The 19,711-nt window shown below is 42.3% G+C and overlaps 1 protein-coding gene across 1 annotated transcript; it reads right to left on the bottom strand.

Annotated features, from left to right (window-relative positions):
- Positions 1-323: 323 nt before the first annotated feature.
- TNFSF10 (TNF superfamily member 10) lies at positions 324-17,179 on the bottom strand. Its single transcript, XM_058556342.1, has 5 exons — positions 16,998-17,179; positions 10,815-10,952; positions 7,951-7,993; positions 4,297-4,401; positions 324-2,437 (listed from the first exon to the last, which is right to left on the bottom strand). Exons 1-5 carry the CDS (start codon positions 17,127-17,129, stop codon positions 1,986-1,988), a joined length of 870 nt encoding a protein of 289 aa, XP_058412325.1. The 5' UTR covers positions 17,130-17,179; the 3' UTR covers positions 324-1,985.
- Positions 17,180-19,711: the final 2,532 nt, after the last annotated feature.

Below are 19,711 nucleotides of genomic sequence, written 5' to 3'. Positions count from 1 at the left end.
CACTCTATTCCACTATGTCCTTATCTTAACTAATTACATCTGCTGCAACCCTATTTCCAAATAGGGTCACATTCTGAGGACCTGGGGAGTAGGACTTCAACATATCTTTTTGGGGGACACAATTCAACCCATAATAAAAGCACGAGCCAAAAGGAAAGGACTGATATATTTTATCACATTAAATAAAAAGTGAGCAATTTATTCCTGTCTTCTGTAAGATATGTCAGATAAAAGATATCATGAAAAAGAGAAGTCCTTTTCCCCATTGTTAGTAATCTTGGTACTATAAAACAAAGGTAAGTACTCGACAAACAAAAACTACATACTTTAACAATTTTTTTTATTGAAAAAGAAACATATTTTAAGATTTTAGTATAAAAATATAAAGTAAAAATAATTCTTTTTCCCATCCCTAAGTCATATGTCCTCAAACATTTCAGTCTTTTTCTTTGGGTTTTAAATCCTGGTTGAAAAGTTCTTCTCCACCATGAGATTACTTTTGAAATTCTCCAAAGTTTTTTCAGTGTAAGGGGTAAGGCAGGGGATATTTCTTTCTTTTTTTCCATATGACTAAGTATTCATTCATTCAGTCATTCATTTATTCACAAATATATTTTGCATGGGTATTATGTTCAGGTACTGTTCTAGGTACTGGGGATGCAGATGTAAACAGTACTAAACATTCTCTGCTATCATGGCTCATATTCTTGTGAGAGGAGACAGGCTTTAAAAAACAGAATAACAAATGAGTAATTCGTTAGTATGTAGAGCTTGACTAGTGTTATGGAAAAAGCAGTGTAAGGAGGGTCAGAAGCGCCAGGTGTCTCAAGTACGTTGCAAATTTAAATTTGAATGAGCCTTTTAGAAAAAGCCCTATTTGATCAGAACACATTTAAATGAACATTTGAGCATACATCCAAAGAGTATAAATTATGCTGTGGTTAGGAATAACAATTAGAAGAGATTAGACAAATCCTCCAACTAATTTTGTTTCTACAACTGGTTAAATTACATGGTGAAATGAAATGTTTTGTGCCATGATTTTGGAAGATAAAAGTAATTGCTGTTCTTCTGGCAGGGGCAGGGGCAGATAAATGATGCAACCTTAAGCAGATATATACTTGATATTGACATGTGGCAGTGGAGGAGTGGGGGTGGGGTGGAGGGGTGGGGGCAGATCTTTATTTGTCTCTTTTCTGCTGATTTACCTGTGCTTGTCATTTCCACTTTTCCCATTTCTCCTCCTGCTCACATGAGACTACATTCCCTGATTTTTATTAGCTGATCAGGCATTATAGAGTCTTTTATCAAAAATACCTTCAGCACTTTTGGCCAGTTTGACTTTTGGTAGTGAAAAGCACAAGCCATTCGGAAATAGTTCCTTGTTCACCAAACATAACTTTGTTTTTTTAACAAAGTGATACTATTTTGAGTGGAACTTGCTTATTTCCATCCACCAGATCCAGGTGTATGAGGTGACTCCTGCAAGGTCCTGCACAGCACAAACTCCCTTTGCAGGTTGCATATATTGACAGAGATTGGCTCCCCTGACCGCGACCTCTTACTGGTGCCCTTTTTCTTTCAACTTGGAGAATGTTCTGCCTTTATGGCAACGTGGAAACTACCGATGTGATATACTACTTAAGAGATGGATCGTTATTCTTTCTTCTGGAATCTTCACGAGAGTAGATGATAAAGACAGAAGATGTTAATTGCTACATAAGTGTTTGGAAACAGAATCTTCTAGATTTCTGCTAGCAAACCGATATCAGGTAGACCCCTGAAGGTTCTGTTGGCAATTTCACTTTCTTGGAATAATTTGGTCACTTTTCAGAGATATTAAAAAGGTGTATGTTGCAAAGTCTTTTGGTGGGACTGCTGTGCTCAGGCTGCCTTACTTTGTCATGTGGTGGGATATTTTCACAGTATAGCACCCTGAAAATGAAATGTTACTTTGAAGGCACTGTTTTTTCCTTGCAGATTATTTAGCCAATTAAAAAGGCCCCGAAAAAACTGGCTTCTTGGTCCATGTCAATCAAGTGCTCATTAGTTACAGAGACAAAAATTCTGTCATTTTCCTTAAGCTCAAATATTCCACCTTGATAGATGGAATAGAGTCCATATTCGGAATCTTTAGACCAACAACTATTTCTAGCACTTTTCATCAGCAGAATAGGGTCAGGATAATCTGTGTTTTTGTAAATATATTGTACCATCTGTTTGTTTCTCTTTCTGTTCCCTTCTCTTGCAACTGTTCCCAAAATTTCCTCAGGTTCCTGAAATCGAAAGTATGTTTGGGAATAGATGTAATAAAACCCCGTTTGATGGATAACCAGCTCTCCATTCCTCAAGTGCAAATTATTCAGGAATGAATGTCCTTTTCTTGATGTCTCCCAGGAGTTTATTTTCTGGCCCAGAGCTTTTTCATTCTTGGAGCCTGGATGAAGTTTAGAGAAAAAGAAAGTTAAAAGAAGGGAGTTTGTAGCAAAGCAAAGAGTTTCCTAATAGCTGTGGCTAGCCTATTTTTCGGTTGGGATTGTAAAGGATTTAAATTCTAGTCATACAGAAATCTGTAGGCTCCTGTATAATTGTGACATGTTGGGAGTCCCTTACCTTTCTGTACCTCATCTGCCACTTATGTCACATCTGCCACACTCAGCTCTGAGGATGGTTCACTCAATAGCAATCTTTACTCCTGAGCAGAACTTCTGTCCTGAACTCCTGCCTCCCTTCCTGTGTTGGTGAGCTCAAATGAACAACACAGAAGGAAACCAAAAGAAACATATCTATTTCTTTAAGCCTAGAGCTCAAAACTTCTTGCTATTCCTTTGGGTCTCTTTGGGTCCCTCCTTGGTCTTTCTCAGCAATCCAGAGCCAAAGGCACCATCCCAGCAGAAAGCATCTGTAGTCCACAATAAGACAGGGCACCAAGTTTGGCAAAGAGAGCCCAGATTTAAAGATCTTCAGATCCTTAGATCTTTAACTCCCAAAGACTTTGAATGAAAAAGGGCCCTATCAAAATATGATAGTCCTTCAAACTTTGGGCTCATCTCCACAGTTGGTGCAAAATTTAGTTTTTTAAGACTTTAAAATAATTGTAATATTTGTTGATGTTTGGTAAACAGTAACATTGTAACAGTGATCTCAATCGTAGTCAGAACATGTCAATCATTTATAAAACCTGAGTTCAGGAATACCAGAAAGGCAACTGTGCAGAAGCAAACAAAAAATCCCCAACAAACTTTTCATCCATTAACTGAGGCCTGAACTTTCTTTAACTTGAGAAACAGCTTTTCATAATAAAAGCAACTACTGATTGAGTTCTTACAATACACTGGCATTTTGCATGCGTTAGTCTTCACTGTTTTATAGTTAAAGATTATCTCTACTTTGTATATGAAGAAATTGAAGCTTGGTTTGGTTAAGTAATTTGTTCAAAACTGAGGCTCGCCTGGCGGCACAAGTGGTTAAGTGCGCGTGCTCTGCTTTGGTGGCCCGGGGTTCGCAGGTTCGGATCCCCGGCGCGCACCAATGCACCGCTTGTTAAGCCATGCTGTGGCGGCGTCCCATATAAAGTGGAGGAAGATGGGCACAGGTGTTAGCCCAGGGCCAGTCTTCCTCAAGAAAAAGAGGGGAGGATTGTCACCGGATGTTAGCTCAGGGCTAGTCCTTCTCACAAAAAACAAAACAAAAAAGCCCCCAAAACAAAAAAACATATATCTAGATGAGGAGGAACTGGGATTCCAACGTAGGTATTAGAATGTAAGACCCATGCACTTAGCTACAGCTCTATATGGACACCTGTTTTACAGTTAAAAATTAAGCTTGACATATTTGGCTAAACTATATGTAACTGACATTTCTGTAAGTGAAAAATGGTCACATATTAGCAAATTCCTGTGGTTCAACTTAATACTATACAAATGCCACTAGGAGGGCTTTGTGACTCATGGTGAAAGTAAATGACTGATTTAGAACCTTTGAAGAGGAGGAAGATTCGATGGATGTGAGAGAGAGAAATTACTAAGAAGAAGAAAAGCAAAAATGGGGGCATGGGAAACTCAGAGACCAAGTTCTCCCACCTCATGATTTTCCTGAGGCCAGTTATGCCAGGGCAGTAATTAAGCTATTCACCTTGTAGTCTTGCTTCTGAAAAGAGTCAGTGTGAGACCTGATTACCACTGAGCACTTTGTAGACAGCCATAACACATTTCAGGTATAAGTTAAAAGAATAAACTCTCTGGAACAAATTCTTCCACTGCTTTCCTTTAAACCAATATTCATTATTTTTCTTACGTGGAACTGAGACTGTGCTTCTTCTCCGACTGGTCCCAGTTATGTGAGCTGCTACTTTCTGAAGACCTCTTTCTCTTACTTCTGGAGGAATATTTTGTTGCTTTTCTAAAAGAGAAATGACAAAGAATCATCAACGTGTGTCAAACTACTTCTCAAATACATTGCTGTCCACAGCTGTTGTCAATCAGGCATTGTAAGCACACTGGGCTTCCAAAACTGATTATATGGGTTTTCATAAAAACGGCCTACATTTTAGTACGATGATGAGTCTACCTCAGCTTGTGTTTCATTTGAGAAGGACTCTAGACGGGAGGAATAAGCAGTAACTTGGGTATGATTTATTGGGATCTCAGAGGTAAGGTCCAACTAGAATATAAAAAGTGAAGATTCTGGTCCTTTTCCAAAAAAAAAAAAAAAAATAACTGTGGACTCATAATAACCGTGCTGAGTCTTTTAAAGTGCATAAATAACCAGGTATTGGCAAATTTCCACTTTGAGTTATATATAGAAACAATCAGCGTGATACCAATTTTTGTCATCTCAATTATTTTTCCTCTTTGCTGGCTACCACTGGTTCTAAAGAAGTAGCCGTGATAACAGTTGTCCATCGATGCTACAAACTGGTGTCCAGCAGTCATCCCCCCACCTCCCAAAAGGAATATGAATTGACATACTGGTCACGATAATCAGTGTATGAGCATATATATGGCTGATTCCCTAGATCATAATAAACACATAACATTTATGGATCATCATCTGAAGTACTTTGGAGCAGCCTTAAAAAATACAAATTCAACAAACTACTCTTTAAAAAAATCAGCTCAAACTTCCCAAGTGTGCTTACATTGGTTGTTAAGATAAATTATATTCTTTCATCAAGCAATGATCACCAGGGACAAGGCACTGCCCTACACCCTACGGGTGCTGCAAAGATTAATCACTGATTACACTGACTGATCCCTCAAGAAACATACAGTCTTTTAGAGAAGATACGAATTAGAAAGTGAAAATTTACCTATGAGAAATAGAAATAAAGAGTGGTGGGTGTTCAGAGAAGAGGAAGACTCCTATTTATTGGAGAGCTGAGGTCAGGAGAGGTTTGTGCTAAGGCTCTTTCATTCACTTACTCAAACAAACCATTGTGCCCATCACATCTATGCCAGTCACTATTCTAGGGATAAGTAGAAAGAATTATAAACAAATGAATGCCAAAAATTGTTTGAGGTGCAAGGATAATTCTCTGAACAGAGTGAGGATCGGCTGGCTTGGGGTCTAGATCTAGAACGAGATCTAGAACAAGGCCCAAGGCAGGATGCACAAAGCATTCCTGGGACACAGGCATGGGAAGAGTTCGGTTTCAGACTTGAATGAGGAGCCAAACTATAGAGAATCTGAATGTTAGGCTAAGAGATTTGGATTTTATAGGACATGGGAAGACTCTTAAAAAGTTTTGGTCAGGGAAGCGAAGAGATATGTGTTGTGCTTTAAGTTAACCTATCTAACACCATGGTTTGATGTATAGGAGGTGAGAGGGCTGGAGAATGGCAAGTTACCACACCATCATAATTGATCAGGACTGAAAACAGGAGGCTTTAATCCAGGCTAGTAATAGAGGGAACTGAAAGGAAGTGCTACAATTCCATTGTGGAGGAATGAATGGGAAATGAGAATCTCTTCCATCTATCTGGTATTAGTTACTTATTCAGGATGGGTAGGCATTCATACAATACTGAAGACCAAACTTGGCGTGGGCATGCATAATCAATTACGCATTACTCTCAGGATGCTCAGCTTTCAAGGTTGATGTGTCCATTTACCTTTAACCTCCACTGTTAAATAATTCATAATGCCTTGCCTGCCCCTAGACCTTAACATTTTGTTTTTAAATATTCAACAACTGAATCCAATTATAAATATCTCACATTTGAGGTCATTGCAAGTATATGGGAAAGCCTAGATTTAAAAGCAAATTCTAGAGAGGAAATTTCCTACTGACTATACAAATACCTCCCAGAAAAGAAACCTGTGAATATGTATATTGGGTGTCATGGATACATCTTGGTGTACTGAGAAGTATGTGATTTCTACACCTTATTGGGATGAATAAAAAAGAATACTTTTCTCTTAACACTGAAAATAGTGCATGCATCTACTGTAGACTATGGATTTGGTGTGCCTCATCAGAAGAGGTGGAGTGTTCAATATTCTGACTACCATCTTTGTCTTCAGGGAAATGACCAAAGAGAATACTTAGACCCTAAGACCAGGTCTTGTCCTTAATAATTAATAGAGTCAATTTAATAAAGGAAAATGGGGGCTGTCAAGTGATGATGAAGCTTATCGTGTTGGAAAATGATAGCTGAAAAGTAGGAAGACATCATTAACAACACATATGTTAAAAAATCGTTTCTTCTCTCCCAGGCTGGTGCGCCCCAGGGCTGTAAGTCTCTGGTATATGTATTCAGGCCTGTATGGCCATTAGTGTGGGATAATGGAGCTATGGTGAGCCGAATGTGAAGTAGCAAATTTAATTCAGTAATTTATTTACTCATGCATTCATTCAAAAAATATGTTAAGAACCTTCTATGTAGAGAGAGATGGTGGTGGCATAAGATTGTGAATTTACTAACTGCCACTGAATTGTGCTCTTTAGAATGGATAATTGAATGTTATGTGACTTTCATCTCAATCAAAATACACACACACGCACACACACACACACACACACACACACACACACACAGGCCAAAAGTGGTGCAGGTAAGGGCTGGGGGTCAGAGGGGATGAAAGAGAATCTACTAGGCTTGAGGCATAGAGTTGGGTGCTAAATAGAGAGAGGTGAGAGAAACAGACCTGTTTTCTGTCTTTGTGGATCTTTAATCTAGTAGGGAATCGTACAGCACACAGATAAAATATCTATAAAAATAAAAGGAAGTGAACAAGATAAGTGTGACAGAAATAACAGGGTGTAGAGAAACTCACTTAGAAAGATGGCCAGGGAACGTGCCTCTGAAGAGATGATAATTAGGTGACAGAGACGGAGGATGAGAAGGAGCCAGTTTTGTGAAAAGCCAGGAACTGAAGAAGCCGGAAGGAGGACCAAAGAAGCCAGCCTGGGCAACAGCACTGAAGGAGGATGGGGGTCAAGAGCAGGCTGCTACCCATGAACAGGGTGATGGCCAGAGGGTGGGGACCACAGGATAAGAACTGTGCGTGGGCAGGAGTCTTGGGAAAGACATGACGGAGCAAGAGGCTTTTGCAAAAAGAAAGACATAGCGCCTAGTGGTGGTGGGAAGCATAGAAGATGGGTAACTTTAGGGCCCTTGTTTATCTCACTTCTAGCCACGTTCCAGAAAGGATTTAGATGGCTTATTTAGAACACACTAGAAGGTAAAAAATAAATAATTGAAGAAATTGAGGTGAAAGGAAAATCCACGTTGGAAAAAAAAGATTTAGACGAAATAAAATTCTGACCATATATGGGCCATGGATTTGGTTCTGAGCTTTCTAGCTCCAATGCAAAAACGAAAATGAGACAGGGAGCAGCAGTCAGAGGTGGGATGTGTGGATGGGAGCAGAGAGAAAGAGGATGGAGAGCTGTTCACCCTGTCATGAAATTGACAGTAGAAAATTAAAATAACAAAAAAATACTACCTGAAATTGTAGGAAGAGATTCCTCATAGGTTCTCAAAATCATCTGCAAATAGTATTGAATAAAGCTTGTTAATTTCCCTAAAAATTTAAACTGACTATAGAACATCTATGGCTCTTCTTGCTGATGTCTACCAGGAAATTTCCACATATGATATCAAGGAAGCTTTCAATTGTTCAAGGATAGCGTTTACGTGTTAGAGTGGCTGCTGGTATGAATACCGAGGCAGCTGTCCCTACATGGTGATTGAAGGACGGTCCTCTGTCTGGGAAAGTTCTGTGTCTGCATGAAGTCTTTGAAAGGCCACACCTGGAACAGCACAGGAGAAAGGAGCCATCTGCCAATGAGGTCAGCCTAAAGTCCCCAGGCCTCTTTGTGGCTGATGGATGTGACAGCCATGTCACTTCACTTTCTCTGTGTGAGGTGTGTGTGTCTGCACGCATGGATGTGTATGGGTGCACTGTGTAGTAAAGTCTTGGGGCTATAAATTATTGCACAGACCCAAACCTCAAGATACACACACACTTCCTCTCTCTCATGATGCCCACAGACGTACACAGCTCATCAGGCTGGGACCTGGCAACGTCATGTCATTCTTTCATTTCTGAGAACGTGGCTGAGGCATTCTTATCATATTTTACCACTTTTCCATATCTTTGCTAAACATCTAGTGTCACCTTCTTTGTTACTAACCAGTAGGGAAAACCTGTAAGAGCAAAAACCGAGCTTTTCTATTAAATGGGCAGACTCTGACTTGGCTCATCCATGGCTTCTAAATTCCCCTCCATTCAGTTTTGTCAACCCTGAGGTTTTGCCCATCACTGCCCTCCTTTCCCATCACTGCTGTTAATTTTGCAACTGCCAGAAACTCCCCTTCTCTGTACTCCCACCCCAAATCAGAAGCTCTCTGCTTCTCCCTCTGCCACCAGCCTGACCCCAGATAAGGTGGGGACCGCCTGTAGTCCAGTGGGCACTGGTGTATGGGAAGGAAAAGCGAGAGGTGGCCCCTCATATTCTCTCTCTCTCTCTTTTTCTTTCTCTCTCTTTCTCCCTCTCCCCCCCCCCCTTCTCTTTCTCTCTGTCTCTCTCTCATTTCTCTCTCCCTTTCTCTCTCTCTCTCTTCTTACTCTTGCTCTCTTGATCTCTCTCATTCTGGGACAAAAAGGAAGGAAGGAAGGAAGGAAGAGGAGCAGCAGGAAAGGGGGAAGGGTATTCCTGCAGTGTGGAAGGCAGAATAAAAGAAGGATTACAGTATGATCAGACAGCCTGGATTCAATTCTGTCAATTACTACTTTGCTCAAGTTACTTAACTGATGAGAACTTTAATTTCTTCATCTATTTAAAAAAAAGAGGAAAGTAATAATGATTCCTTCCTCACAGAGCTGTTGTGAGGATTAAATGAGATAATGTATGTAATGGACATAGGATGTTTACTGGAAATAGTCTATTCAATTAATGGTGCCTGAAAAAAATGGGGAATTCTTTCCCCCGCTACACTCTCCCACCCCTCTGTGTCCTCTCCTAGTTTCTCTCTGATCTAGTTAGTGGCAGGATGTGGGAATGGGAGGGACAGGGAGAATGGCAGGAAAGAGATATGTAAATCTGTCCCCACTACTTCTCTCACCTCCCCCCTCCAGCCCCAGCATCCAGCCCCTTCCTCAGTCTCCAGATTTCTACCCTAGTTCTGAGTTTCTCTCCCCTACCACCTGTGAGTTTGCCACCCCTCTAACCACAGGGAATGCAGAGCCCCATTCCTCAGCCTTCTCAGGACTCTTCCCCAACCCAGGGCCTTTCCTGGTCCTGGTAACTTGGGGCACTGGAGTCACGGGTGCTTCAGTACAGCTCGTGTGCAGTGGGCGCCCTGCCCAGGCCATGCTTCCAGGGTGGCCATGGAGCAGATGGTTTCTAGGACTCACAGAGGGGAGTCTGATTTCATTTATCATAGATATAGCATCAGAGGTGATGTCTGGGCTCTACTGTGAGGACTCCTTAGGGTTATAAACCAGAGCCCTAACCACCAACATTACACCGTTTCTATGCAAAGACATACCAAACAATAGACTTACATCCTCCTCCTACCCTGGGAATGTCCCTAGTATTTTTAAAACAATGATGTTCCTTCATAGTTTACAGATTATTTTCATATCTGTGTTCTCATCTGACCTTTCCAGGTAGGCAGAAGGTAAATATTATTAAACGCTGTCTTACAAAGAAGGAAGCAGCCCAGAAAAAAAACTTGATTTGACATGTCACATTGCTGAAAGTAAAATTATGTAATCACATTTAGTGAAATAAACTTAGCTAACATAATGTTTCTGCTAGGGATCCTGTGTAAGCAAATTCCATACACAGATAGAAATATTTTGTAATTTACGAACTGTAAATTGAGATGTCTTCACCTTTAGTTTCTTAAAGTATCTCTTTCTTCCCTCTTCCTTTCCTCTTTCTTCGTCTCTATATGCATACAAAAATAAATATCTATTTAATTCCAGAGATCAACAATGCGGGAAGAAGAGAAAACGCCATTATTTGGCTTTTTTTGGCTTCTGAATAAGAAAAAAAATCACACACATCCTTTATTGTTGACCTGGAACACACTGCCCTGTCTATGCCTCAGTTTCCACAGTGTGAGACAAAAAGGTTGGACGAGATGGGGAGGCTCTCTGGAGTGGACCAGGAGTCGGCCAGGACCCGCTGTTTGGTGTGTTCCATCTTTTCCTAGTTCTATGAATTTGGGGGAAATCACTTAAACACTCTGGGCCTCAGTTTCCTCCTTTGTAAAATGAAGAGTGTAGACTTGATGACCTTAAATCCTTCTCCTCGACCCTCTGTGCCCACTGGGGGAGTTACCTGGTAGCCCACCTACCTTTCTAACAAACTGACGCAGCTGCCACTTGACTTGCCAGCAGGGGTCATTCATACTCTCCTCATCATTGGGGTCCCAGTAGCTGTCGTCTTCATTTAAGAAACAGGCAATGCCACTTTTGGAGTATTTGTTCTGCATCTGGGTTGAGATGGAATATGGCACAGTATTATGCACAGGCGCTTTATATTTTTGTTCATTTAGAAGTTAAAACTACAGAAACTGATGACAGATTCAGAGGAGTCTTGGCACCTTGAATAAGCTTATGGCTTGAAAGTAAACATGCTGTCCTTTGTCCTTTGAATAAAAGTAAGCAGTTGGATGTGGTGGAAAGGATACAGGTGTGGGCCAGCCATCCTGGGTCACAATGCCCTTCACTGCCCCTGCCGTTAGACAGCTGTGTGTCCTTCAACGAATTGCCTCTTCTCTTCTGTGTCTGTTCTTCATTTGAGTTTGGAGCTGGTTTACGGTGGTGATCTTGGAGGCCCCTTCTGGCTCTAACATAATGTGGATCTCATTCTAAAGCTGGAAACCCACCTAGGTACAAAGTAGGCAAGTCCATTTAAATTCCAGGATCCTAAATAAAAAAGTATTCAAACACTTTGGGGTGCAGAATATGTTCTGTTTCTTGATCTGAGCTTTGACTGTCTGAGTAGATTCTAGCTATTGTTGTGATTTCTACTCCTCTGGATGGCAGAACCTGGACCACATTGCCACTAGAAATCTGCAAATTGCCTCTTAAATGTCCACACTAGCTGGCGATTTACCTGCAGAGACTTGAAACACCATTTGAAGGTTTGCGTTCTCCTTCTGATTGAGAGTAAACATTTACGATGGCCAGATCCTTGTCAGCAAAGTCTTTGCTAGATATTAAACACACGTGCCCACATACATGCATGCATGCACACACACAAACACACACTCATGCACACATACACCCCAAACCATCCAGAACACTTCAGGCTAATAACTGGTTAATCTTACAAAGGAAAACGCTAAGTCCATGCAAGGTCGGAAATTTTTTTTTTTTTCCTGTTTTTGTTTTTGACAACTGGGATTGAGGAGATGTTATTTCCCTGTACAAATCTGCTGATTGCCTTTTCTCTGGAGAGATAAAATGTTTCTAATTATAACTTTCACTGCTACAGAGCTAATGTTCTTCATTTTATTTGAAGCCGGGAAAAGGGCAATTTTTATCTGTTACTTGAACTTAGGGGACTCCAAAGCTTGAAGGAAGGATCAAACTTAGTGGTGACCTGCTCCTTTCTACAGAAAGACAATCTCACTCCTAACCAAAATAATTTAACAGTTGAAGAGGTCCTAGCCAGAGTCACGAGTTCTGTACTCAGCCGTGTACCCTTTGCACATTTGATCACGATCTCTCAAGTGCAAAAGCACAAACCTGAGTTAATTAATTCCTTTCACACATTCTGGCATAGAACATTCATTTACTTTTAAGTAAATGTTTATTTTCTCTCTTCCTTTTTTTAATTACAAGAGTAAAACATTCTTCTAGCAGATGTAGTGAGGATGGCAGCTGGGGCCACCTGAGTTGAGATATGACTGGCAGTGGAATTAGACAGCACTCTTTGCCCCTACCCACCCCATCTTCTTCTACTGTAGACATCTCTGTGCATCTCCAATTTATATGGCAGCTCAAAAGACTTTCTGAGGAAGAAACTCAATCACACACGGGTTAAAAATATGAGAATATGTTTAGCAAACTGGGGGGGAAGATCAGAGAGGAAGAAGTGGATTCAGCCCCAAGGCCTAAGGGTGGTTCCAGGAAGAGCAAGTTAGTTTTATCAGACACTGTCCCAGCCCAGCCAGGATGGGTGTGCCTGGACAGGAATTGGTTTGGTGAAACTGAATAAAGAGGCTCAGAAACTTCCATAACTTGTTGGGACAAAAAGGTGTGCATGACACGGAGGTGAGGGAGCAATTTGTCTTCTCACTTCACAGCAGTCGGAAGCTGTCTCAACATGAAAGGGATAAGAGTGTGGGAGGCTAGGATGAGGCGGAGGAGAAGGCGGAATTGAGAGCTGCCTGGGACCAGCCAGTAATGGTAGCTGGCAGCCCCTGTGAACTGAGGTGGAGTTAGAAGAATGGAAGTGGAGCGGGGCCAGAAGCAGGGCCCAGCCCAGGCCAGTACCAACTGCTGGCTGGTGCCTCTGGATATCCTTTGGGGCTTTTCCAGAAACACTTTCAGGAGGTGGGAGAGAGAACCTTAAAAACTGAATAAGGTCCTAGGTGTACATGGGAGGAAGGTTGACAAGCTAATGAGACTCTATTGTTACCCCAAATTTAATGAAGCCTAGAAACACTGAGGATACACAGGCAACATGGAAAATATAGAAAAGTAAAGAACACTTTTCTAAAAGTAAAACAAACAAAAAACCCATTAAAATTACCCTGCCTCCTACTTAACCTTTGGATGATCTCTCTTGTTTACAGGATTGAGATCAGACTGTGTGTGGGCAATTTTGTGATGGTTGTTTTCTCTTAAGACTATATAAAAATGTCATGTTCTTTAAATCTGTATGAAAATAATATAGGATAGCATAGATACTTTTATGACATTTGCTATAGAAAATTTATAAAATATAGAAAAATAAAAAGGAAAAAAGGCACCCATAATCCTACCATCTAGAGATCACAATTGTCAACATTTTGGTGTTTCTCCCTCTAGACATTTTTATGCATAAATATTGATTTCTGAACAATGGAAACCCAGAAAGAAAGCCCCAACCATCCCTCATCTTCACATGTTTCTTGCATTATCATATTTGATAGTTTCTTCTACAGACCTTGGCCACTGCTGGTGACTAGACACATGGGTGAGGGGGGTGCTGTGGTTATTTCAAGAATAGTTAATGATGATTAATCTGATGTGTCTCTCTGCCCCCTTCCTTTCCACCTGAAAGCATGAATTTCCTGCAACACATCTCAAGCTAGAGTTTTCTCGCGCTAGCCACATCTGGGGGTTGTGTGTGATGTGTGCGCTATTCTCATTTACATGCCTCCAGAAGGAGAGAGAGCTTTTGCACCAGGTGCCCGCTCTTCTGCTCCAGAAGCCCTTGGTTCTGAGAAGTGGATTTCCACTGCAATTACTGTTTGTGCCTTTGCAAACATGTGGCTATTTAGGCCAGGGCCAACCAGTCTTTGGCAGGGCTTGAGGTCAGCAGGGTGGACTCCTTTGCTGGCTGGCTCAGAGACATCAAGGTGGCAGCCCTGACCCACTCTGCTGCCCAGACATTGGTCTCTGACAATCACTTTCTGCAAACCACAAATAGCATAAAGGATCATTTATGGAGATTGGTAGATAAGGGTCCCGTTCTCCTTTCTCTTTCCCATCTATGATGCCACAGTGATAGGCAGTCCCCTTGTCATAAAACTTTCTCAGAGAGACATAGGCTTGAGAGGCTGAGTCCATATTTATTGTTCATGTTTGACGGTTTACAGGCTTATTTGTGAAGGTCCAGTCCAATGTTACTCAGCCCTCCTTAACCCATACTCCCTATAATGCTTGTTCACTATATCTTCTGCAAATTTTCACTAGCCAAAGTGGAACCTGTGATCTGTTTTAGGAAATTAATACTTATGTTGAATATGCTTTTCCAAATTCTCCACAGACACCCAAGGAGGTTCAGATTCATTTTCCCTTGCAAAAATCCCCAATGAAGAGGGTGACAACTTCAAAAGACCTCTCAATACTAATTACAGTTACAACTGGCTACAATTTATTGAGCACTTGTTTAATGCCTGAGTTCAAAATTGCGCTTTACCTTTTACTAGCTTTGTAATCTTGGACAAATCACCTAACTTCCTGAGCCTTGGTTTTTTTACTTATAAAGTTGGGTAACTATATTTACTTTACAGTATTTTTATGAGGATAAGGATGAAATAGGGCAATACCTGGCAAAGTCTCTGGAACACAGTATTTGCTCAACATCTGTTAAGTCTCCTCCCTTTCTGGGACTCTCAGTGAATTCTTCTATCTGTCTATATACCTGTATGTAGACATATGTAACTATGCAATCAGCAAAAATATGTGCAAGTAGAGAGATGTCAAGAATTATTTGATATTTCCATTTTATAGTAGAATTTAAAAATTTGATCATATATATAGACAATTGCATGAGTCAGCTCAGTCAAGAACCAGTTAATTCAGTCTTAAAATTAGGTCAACTTATATGTAATGTGAGCAAATTGAAGGAACAACTTGTGTATAGAGAGACAGACTCACTCTGTTTATGCTGCAAAATTAACAAAGGTTAGGACATGCTGGCTCCAAATTGGTAAACACAGCAGTATTCCAGGCTCTCATGCGGACTTAGAACCAAAGGCATGATTATAGTTACACTGATTTATTTCTTACAAATATACAGCCTCTTCTAAATGCGCCCTACGACAAAGCTCACTTTACTAGTCATCTCATGGTAGCCATCATTTTCATAATTACTTGCAAATCAAACAAGAATCTTCATCCATTTCCAAAGGAAAAATTTCCAACCAGTTGAGATAAACAACTTTATACTCCACAGGGTATATAAACTGTTTCTTAACAGATAAACACTGTGGCTTTTACGCAATTTACATTTTTCTGAGACCCTGAGCCAGCTGCGTTTCCTAGCCAGCTGGCAGATTCCATGTTGCCTTATCCTAATGTTGCAGGATGCAGTGTGCTTCACAAGGTGCAAATATATTAACCCCTTGGACACTCTTCTGTAGAAGGAAGAGCATGACCTAGGTGCCCGAAGACCTGGGTCCAGCTCTGCTGCCAAAGCCCTGTCTGAGCTTGGATAAGTAATTTCTTTGGGAGTCTCTAGTCTTCTTATCTATAAAATGGGGGGTGTCCAAAGTTCCTTCCAGCTGCAGTTCTCGGCTATATAAGATACAATCATATAGTATGTTAATTACCATATACACAAAGAAATATGCAAAGAAGCCAAAAGCTGAGTTGGTTTATTTTCAGCAATTTTGAATTCATACTTCCAAAAGTTTTACTTAGTTGAAAAATACACAAACTAGAATGGCACAAAGTTTTTTTCCCTGTCAAATGTACTTGGATTTGTACCTGGACCATCCACAGGTATAGAATGGTAGTTTTATTTTCAATTATTTTATCATGAACAGTAAAATGCTGAGTCCATCTGGCAACCTCCTCGTTACAGACTTTACCCAAGACATGCCTGTGGCCCCGGAATAGGCAGAATGCTGGTCCTTTTTATTCTCACTACTGCCAACACCGAAATGCCACAGATCTAAACCTAAAACATATTTCAAAGGTCTGGTTTACCCTGACCCCATGTCCTGGAGGAAAAAGGGAAATCTCCAAGACTTGGTTCTGATTTTAGTTCATATGTGTATTATTCTACCTGCTGACTTTTGGAAGTCTGAGTTGTCTATATGAAGGCTTTCCTCTTAATACTTTAAGATATTTAAAAGAAAGAGGTGAGAGGAAGAGTCTGACATTGGTTAACCGCCCTGAAGTCTAAGGAACAGCAAACAGTGCATAAAGAGCATTTCTGTCTGTGCAAGCCCCAAGTCTAGTTTTCTGCAATGTCTGTCTGAAAAATCCGCTGGGATTAGCCACATCTGGAGCACAAAACAACAGCGTTGTTGTTAGTGATTCAGAGCCTGACTTTGAGTAGAGCCCTGACTCTACCCTGCTCCCTGTGTACTAGAAGGACCACCACATTTGTGAAGGCTGGTTATTCATGCAACAAGCACTTCGTGAACACCTACTCTGTGGGAGCTCTGTGCTAGTCCCCGAGGCGTAATGGTGAGCAAAAGCAGACCCGTCCTGCCCTGCTGCAGCTACCCCCAAGAATTAGAGTCAAGAACTACAAAGCATTTAGCAGAAAGCACGCCATGAGTTGTAGCAATTGCTAATATCATAAAACACATATACTGCTGAGGACAAAAAGCTCCCTCAGGAGTTCTGCTGCCTGCAGCCGCTAGCAACTGGTGGAGCCAGTTCTGTAACTGTACTTTGTTCACATAATCCTTTCAACTTATACTTTCGCAAAGTCCTCAGTAATTATATGCATTAGCAGTTAGGGTCCACAAGCGGAAAAAGGCAGTATTTTCTTCTGTAAAGTCTTCACAGAGGAGCAAACAGAGAGGCGGTTAAGCGGAGGGCTGCTGAGAGCCTCTGTCAGAGGTGGTGTGCATTGTACTGACCTGTTTCAGCTCGTTGGTGAAGTACAAGTAAGTCACAGCCACACAGAGGGCCTGCAGGAGTACTGTGAAGATCAGGATCAGCACGCAGGTCTGTCCGGGGCTGGGGCCCCCTGCGGCCGGCATCATGGCCATGATCCTGTCAGGGACTGACTGTTGCAAAGAGAGCTGGGCAGCAGGTTATTGCCGGGGAACTAATGATGGGGGTGGAGCCCTTCTTAAGTTTCATTTAAAAAAACAGCAAGAAATGAAACTGAAACCACCTGCTGGGGAAGCCAGAGGAGCACTCATCATGTTCCTGGAAACTCTCTCCGTACCACAGCAACATCAGGGACCAAGGAGGTAAAGTTTCGCCGGAAAGATTCTTCAAAACTGAAAGGGCTATGTGAGGCTTAAGACAAGCAGCTCCTTCTCCAGTGCTCAGGGCCTTTTGGGTCCTGAGGAGGTGCCTTTGCCCAGCAACTGTGCCAATTCCTAGGCTCCCCTGTCACATGTGATATGGAGGAGGAAGAGCAATGATTTGAGGAATACAGAAAACTCTCTGCCCCCGTATAATGTGGGTGAAATAGGTAAAAGTCTGAGCCATTTATCTGGGAGTCAACAGATGTGCATTCTAGTCATTCTTCTGCCGTTTTCTAGCTGTACACCTTGGCTAAGTCACTCACATTTTGGTGCTGTAGTTTCCTTACCCACCAAGCAATAGGATTTACTAAGGGGTCTTTAAAATCCCTAAGATTTTGATCATTTTATGATTCTATCATTGCCTGATCATGCAGAGATAATAGAATTTCATTTCTCTACCTAAAGGCAGTGTGTCCAAGACCTCTTCTGACAAGACGTCAATAGCTGTAAAACAGAAACTATTATACCATCACCAGCTGTTAGCTAACATGTTGATTTTGGGGGCAATTGGGGAGTGGTGTGGGTTGATGTAGTAGATTTCATTATTGTTCCCGATTCTTTATCCCTCTCTCTATTCATGCTCATTGCCATGTACTTTATAGTTCATCTCTCTAGAGTATATATTTCCCTGCATCATTGATGTTGGACTTGGTCTTGGGACTTGGCCATTGGGATATTAGTAGACCTAACATCAGAAAGCTTGAATTATAACTGCACAGTTAGTCTTGCCTCCTTGACGGCTGTCATTTCCATAGGAAGACAAACACTGGGTGATCCAAGGAGAATGAGAGATGCATGGAGCTGAGTTAGATCCAACCTAACATTTTGGAGCCAAGGTCAGCTGAACACAGCCTAGATCAGCTGATTCTCAGGTAACCCACAGACAAGTGAGCAAGAATAAGTAATTGGTGTTTTAATCCACTGAGTTGTTGGCTGCAGAGCATTATTGTGACAGTAGATAACTGAGAAAGCCTAGGACTGGGGAACACTTAGGATACTTTTAGCTGCAATTAACAGAGAATGCTACTTAAGAGAGCTTCAATAAAATTTCAATTGGTATTTAGTGTCAAGCAACTGAAGCCAATTCAAACAAATTTAAACAGAAAAAGCAATTTATTAAAAGGATATTGGGGGAAGAGTGATGTCAGCATCATGGCGGAGTGAGCTTCCCCCAGTGAACTCTCCCCTTCTAAGACACAACAAAAAGGACATTCATATCCCAACAGAAGCTATTCACACAACACAGGGGACGTCTGAGGCATCCAGGCAGCCGTACACTCGAGGACTGAGGTGCTGGAATCCCCAGAGTAAGTAGAAGGAGGTAAGAGGAGCTCCCTTCCTTCCCTAAGGACTGCGACCCAGAGACTGAGACCACGCAGCTCTCGGTGGGGGGGGGGGCGGCTCGCCGGTGAAAATCAGCAGTCTCCAAGACCCCTCACAGCCTGTGGGGATCCCCCTATGAGGGAGCGGAACCCTTGCAAGTGTACTTTAACAAGCTAGCCCCTCAGGAGAGCAGAAAGCAATAGCGAGGTGAGAAACCTCTGAGATTGAGAAGGCGAAAGTAAGCACCCCTCCCCCACCTGGCCCACCTGACTGGCGCTTCAGCACAGTGGTGCTTCAGCTCAACCTCGTCCCCAGAGGCAGTGGCCCCCAGGTGCCCGGGCCGACCAGCAGTGGGTCGAGCCTGCACCCCCACACCAGAGGCAGCAGCAGCGCAGGCCCCACCGAGCCACAGCCCCAGCTGCCCTGGCTGGACCAAGCCATGGCCCCAGCTGCATCAACTGGACCATGCCCCCCCCAGCTCCTTTGGCTTGACTTGCCCCTCCCCCTGGCTCCAGCTGCTTCAGCTTGGCCTGTGCTCAAGCCCCAGCTAACTTGGCTCCAGCAACTTCAGCCCACCACACTCCAACTCCAGCTTCTTTGGCCCAGCAGAGCTCCAGCTCCTCCTTCTTCAGCCCAGCACACTCCAGTTCCAGCTTCTTCGGCCCAGTGGCCCTCCAGCTCCTGCTTCTTCTGCTCAGCGGCACTTCAGCTGCAGCTGCTTCAACTCACAGGCACCTGAGTCCCAGCTTCTTCAGCCTAGCTGCGCTCCAGTCCCAGCTGTTCCCACGCTCCAGCTCCAGCTGTTCCCACTCTTCACCCCCAGCAGCCTCCACTCAGCCACACTTCAGATCAGCCAGGGGCCAATGAGAGTGCCCATGGATTGAGGAGGGCCAGAATACACAGCCCTTGACCCCTATCCAGTGGCAGCAAGAGGAAACTGCGACCATATATTTTCACTATGAAGAAAAGTAAGCCAACACCGACAGGCACTA

The sequence above is a fragment of the Diceros bicornis genome, chromosome 15 (assembly GCF_020826845.1).
Source record: "Diceros bicornis minor isolate mBicDic1 chromosome 15, mDicBic1.mat.cur, whole genome shotgun sequence".
Lineage (NCBI taxonomy): Eukaryota > Metazoa > Chordata > Mammalia > Perissodactyla > Rhinocerotidae > Diceros > Diceros bicornis.
Note: the sequence above shows the minus strand (reverse complement) of the source record. Positions and strands in the feature narration are given on the sequence as shown.